Source organism: Nanorana parkeri, unplaced genomic scaffold, assembly GCF_000935625.1.
Source record: "Nanorana parkeri isolate BGI_ZX_2015 unplaced genomic scaffold, ASM93562v1 scaffold748, whole genome shotgun sequence".
NCBI lineage: Eukaryota > Metazoa > Chordata > Amphibia > Anura > Dicroglossidae > Nanorana > Nanorana parkeri.
In genome coordinates, this window is record NW_017307016.1 from 826,832 (window position 1) to 832,235 (window position 5,404).

General features: G+C 50.6%; 1 protein-coding gene across 1 annotated transcript in view; it reads right to left on the reverse strand.

The window, feature by feature from the left end:
* LOC108793444 (inter-alpha-trypsin inhibitor heavy chain H3-like) overlaps positions 1 to 5,404 on the reverse strand; it is a 26,206-nt gene that overhangs the window by 7,141 nt on the left and 13,661 nt on the right. Inside the window, exons 12-16 of the mRNA XM_018564392.1 lie at positions 4,419 to 4,558; positions 4,177 to 4,337; positions 3,177 to 3,235; positions 2,799 to 2,881; positions 677 to 774 (exon numbers count right to left, since the gene is read on the reverse strand). Of these exons, the coding sequence (XP_018419894.1) occupies positions 677 to 774; positions 2,799 to 2,881; positions 3,177 to 3,235; positions 4,177 to 4,337; positions 4,419 to 4,558 (541 nt within the window). The remainder of the gene's footprint in view (positions 1 to 676; positions 775 to 2,798; positions 2,882 to 3,176; positions 3,236 to 4,176; positions 4,338 to 4,418; positions 4,559 to 5,404) is intronic.

A 5,404-nucleotide genomic window follows, 5' to 3' on the forward strand; every position in this document is an offset into this window, starting at 1 on the left:
AGAGTGTAAGCTCCTCTGTACAGAGACTTGTGTGACTGTGGGGGAGGGGACATTAGAGTGTGAGCTCCTCTGTACAGAGACTGATGTGACTGTGGGGGTGACATTAGAGTGTAAGCTCCTCTGTACAGAGACTGATGTGTTTTAGTAAAAGAAGCTCAATGATCCCGAGAGAGGCGAGAACTCAGAATCACACGTCGTACAATCCGAAACGGAAATCTCGATGGGAAGACTTACATATTGCGCCTGATCGGGGAACTGCGAATAGAACAGAGAAAGATTTGTTACAGAGAGACCGACGATCACACTGAAACAGACTCACCGCGTCTTAAAGATAACGTTTCTATTCTTACCTGGATCTTAATATTGTCATATTGTCTCTCTTACAATATTCTGTCATTTTGCATTTTGTTAATAAAAAATAAAAAAAATTGCTATTCAAAAAAAAAAGATGAATTTTATTATATTTTTACTATTTGAAAAAAAATCTGTTCTCTACAGAGCTCAATAGCTCAAGTGCAGAATTTAATGATGTCAGCGGAAAGACTCCTCCCCCTTCCAGATTCCTCTATTCTCATGAGGTCATCTGGAGTATCAATCCTAAACAAACTATTCATCGGAAGGTTTTTAAGACTCGTAGATACAATAATGCAGAATTACTGAAGACGAAAACATTCACGTGTATAAGTTACGGCCACGGCCGCCCGTACATCATCCCCATCTGATGGCCCCGCCCCTGATGACATCATCACCACCACATACCTGCTTTTCTGGATGCTGCATGTAGAGAAAGAGGAGAGAAAATCAGATCACATTTCCGCCGTGCAAAAGGAATAAATGTAACAACATCAGTTTTATCCGAGTCACCATTTATATTTCTGGATTTGTTTATCTCCCTTAAAGGAGAACTATGAGGGGGGGGGGGGGCTTTTCACTCACCTCAGAGTTCTAGCCGACCTGTGACAATGAGACTGTCACAGGTCGGCTCAGTAGATCGGGAGGTGAGCGAACACATACCGGCGTTCGCTCACCTCTCGATCCTGTCACGGCTCTCTGCCATGACAGGGGGAGGGGCTGGATTCCCCCCTCCCCGCTCCGGTCCTCCAGCGCTGACTGGCGGAGCGGACGGGGGAGGGGGCGGGTACAGACGGCTCTGCCTCTAGATAGGCGGAGCCAGCTGTCACTCACACAGCTGGGCAGATCCAGACATAATTGTCGGGATCCGCTTCAGCTGCGGCGTCTCAGTATATAGGGAGCTGTAGCTCCCTATATACTGAGCTTAGGGTGACGGGAGGACGCTAGTTTGTGTCCTCCCGTTACCCTAAGGAGAACTATGGGGAAAAGCCTTAACCCCATAGTTCTCCTTTTAAAGCTCCCCCAACAATATACAATCTGATTGTACAATCTGCGTAGAATCTTCTTTAGAAGTTCGCAAAAGGATGTCACCAGCACCCCATTTAAAGGAGAACTATGAGGTGAGTGATTTTCACTCATCCTCATAGTTGGAGCCAATGTGTGACAATGAGACTGTCACAGGTCGGCTTAATAGATCGGGAAGTGAGCGAACGCATACCGTCGCTCGCTCACTTCTCGATCATCTCCCTGCAGAGAGCCGTGACTGTCACTCATGGCTCCCTGCAGGGATTCCCGCTCCGATCCTCCACCGCTGAATGGAGGAACGGACGGGGAAGGGGCGGGTACAGCTTGCTCTGCCTCTAGATAGGCCAGCTGTCACTCACGCAGCTGGATGGATCCAGACAGTAATGCCGGGATCCGTCCCGGCTGCGGCGGTCTCAGTATACCGCGAGCTGTAGCTCCCTATATACTGAGCTTTAGGTCACTGGAGGACGCTAGTTTGTGTCCTCCCGTGACCCTAAGGAGAACTACGGGGGAAAACACTGACCCCATAGTTCTCTTTTAAGTGAAATCAACAAAAGTCCATTATTAATGGAGTACTGTCATTCCAGTGCAAGCGATATCGGGGCCGCACAGGGTCACTAGGAGCGCCCACCCGGGATTTCACGGAACATCCTATACTGGTAAGGAGTGCAGCAAGACACCTATATATTAATCTTCTTCAGATTTACCTATAGAAACCCTGAATAATTAAATTTACATAATCGATCTAATATAAGGAAGGACAGACCTAAACATTACCATTCATTGTGTATGTGCAGCATTGTAATCTTATTTCACTCATACTTATTAGGGATGAGCCGAACACCCCCATGTTCGGTTCGTATTCGAAGATTCGAACTCAATGCAAGTGTATGGGGGTCGAATGTTAGACCCCCATACAGCTGCCGGTACATGTGGGTGCAGCGGCCTGTGTCCCTTCAAATCCCCGCTGTTCTCCCCGCCTGTGTTGGCGGAGGCAGCCGGGACACAGATCGCTGCATTGCTCCGCTGCCCCCGTACCTCCGCTGCTGTCTTCCCCTGGTCCGTCGGCTTCTCCGTTCCCCCGTCCGGGTGCGGCACCTCGTCTTCTTTCGGTCCGTCCGCTCCTCTGCTCCCGGTTCGCACACACCTCTTCCTCCGATCCGTCGGCTCCTCTTCCTCCGGTCCGTCGGCTGCTCCGCTCCCGGTTCGCCCACTCCTCTTCCTCCGATCCGTCGGCTCCTCTTCCTCCGGTCCGTCGGCTGCTCCGCTCCCGGTTCGCCCACTCCTCTTCCTCCGATCCGTCGGCTCCTCTTCCTCCGGTCCGTCGGCTGCTCCGCTCCCGGTTCGCCCACTCCTCTTCCTCCGATCCGTCGGCTCCTCTTCCTCCGGTCCGTCGGCTGCTCCGCTCCCGGTTCGCCCACTCCTCTTCCTCCGATCCGTCGGCTGCTCCGCTCCCCCGGTCCAGCCACTTCTCCTCTGCAGGCTTTGAGTCATACCCAGCCAGCTATTGGATATTGTAAAATGCCATAGCCAATAGCAAGCTGGCTATTGCACCCGCCCACTGTCAATCAGCATGGGGGGACCTGATAGAGAACTTTCTCCTTCAGGCCCCTCCTCCGCTGAGCGTTGATTGGGCAAAGACTTTAACAAATCAGAGCTTCGCGGCGGTCGAACAAACCGCGAACATTCCATAAAGTTCGGCGTTCGGCGAGCGCTCGAACTGCCGATGTTCGATTCGAACTCATGTTATATATACTCCCTAATACTTATATACATGAAGACACGAGGAATGTTCTTACTGATGAACTGCAGAGGACGGAGAACTTACTTTTGGCTGTCGAAACAGAAGGCTCGTTATCTGAAAAACAGAATTCTCACTTAAAATGACATCTGACAACAGGATTCATCTCTTACTACAACAGAATGTGCCAATGGGTCGTACTATCTAACATGTGACAAGATCTATCTGTGTATCTGTCTGTCAGGAAGCCAGAGTTCTTACACCGCGGCTTGCGCATTCGCATGCGCCTGGTGCAGCCCATAGAGCTGTATCAGGTGCAGCGTCTCTGTGTGAATGTGCGCGCATGCGTTAGTGCGCCGAGGTATTGTTTGAATGTTTGGCGCCCTCTGGGCTATTTAAGGCTGTGACTGGCAGACCACCTTTGGTGTCAGATTTGTCAGCTTCCCTTCAGTGTCCCTGAAGTGTTTATCTGTGATTGACCCGGCTTGGCTATCTATCTCTCTATTATCTGTCTGTCTGTCTGTCTACCTATCTACCTATCTATCTCTCCTATTATCTGTCTGTCTGTCTGTCTGTCTGTCTGTCTGTCTGTCTGTCTATCTGTCTATCTATCTATCTATCTATCTATCTATCTATCTATCTATCTATCTATCTGTCTATCTATCTATCTATCTATCTATCTATCTATCTATCGGGTCAGATTTGCTCTCCCTGCTGCCCCGAGGCCAGGCCTTGTGGGAAATCCACCCCCTCTATCTATTTATGGTTTGATGAGTTTCGTGTGGGGGGAAATTGAGTGCCACGCACAGAGCCCTGACTTTCCTCAATGGGGCCACAGCCAACAACATAAACATCACCGTGACCCCAAAACAATTTAGAAAAACATTGGGAGGATCGCCACTTCAGTGAACCAAAGAGAATGCCCTACAAAAAACAAAATGGCGGCCCAGTTCATGGATCTCCTGCAATAACTGGGGGTGAGGTTCTGTCCATGTGCAGCTCTCCTCGTCAGCCATATTGAGCGTGTGACCATCGTGGGGCTCCTATCAACCACTCACCGTCCTCTTTGGGTTTATTGGCCACCACTTTCCTCCCGTCATTGTCATCCTCGGGGTTGGTGATGACCATGGAGGTGAGCGGAGTCACAAAGCTGTATTTCAGACACAGCCGCAGGGCCTCCTCCGTTATCTTTCCCTTCTCTTCTCCCTCTGCTGATATCCTGAAGGAAAATATAACAAGTTGCATCGCATTTGCATTTTTTCGGGGCGACGCTCCTCCTGTTCTGGGTAGAAAAACTTACAGTTTGGTCAGCAGCTGCTCGATGGTCAGGTAAGCCCACAGCCTCTCGGTGAAATCCCCGAATGCATAGCGCTGCTCTCTGGCAATCTCAGCATCTTCCCTGATGTTTGTTTCCACATTCATAGAGAACGTCTCGGACGCCTGCGCAACAAAGAGTCCAAGTCAAAGTGATTCCTCAGGCCCGCTGACATACTTAAAGGAGCACTCCATTCAAAACTGTACGGGTGGGGCCTGGTGGCTGTTTCATCAGCTTCCTGCACCCACTGGGGGTTCCAATGGAGAGATCAGCCTGCCATAGCTCTAGACCCTCTTCTTGCCCACCTTGGACTTTTGGATGTTCCCGCCCACGAGGAGCGGAATATTCTGAGACTTCGTAAAGAAGCCATTAAAACCCAACTGAGCTTTCAGTTCGTCATCTGAATACATTTCATGTTCATCAAAACAAAACATTCTCAGTTCATTTTCTTTCTACAACTACAGGGTGAGTAGAGGTCTGTCCCCTGCCAGCACTCAGCGAAGAAGGCCCGTGTGGGGAAGCAGCGGTCTCCCTGCAGAGGTTGGACACGCCCCTTGCTGACTCAGAGCTCTCCAATCGGCTAAGCTACTTCTACCTGCCTAGCCCTGTCTCAGCAGTGGGCACGTTGGACCTCTGCAGGGAGACTACTGCTTCCACACAAAGAGCAAGGGTCCCATTCTGCAGCATGCTGGCAGGGCACAGGCTTTTCTTTCTTTTTTTTCAGGTTGTGGCTGCAAACTGTAAGTCTCTGCACACCTTTTGTTTTGATCCTCTTGGTATGTATTGCGATACTTTGCAGTGGCGTCACAAGGGTGGTGCGGCCGGCACCCGGGTGACACCATTGGAGGGGTGACAACATCCATCACCAAAATGGCCGCTGGCAGGTATCAATTAGATTGCTGAGCATGCGCGATGACGTCACGGCGGGGGTGTCACCCGGTAACCGCTCTGGGTGACCCCCGGCCTTGGGA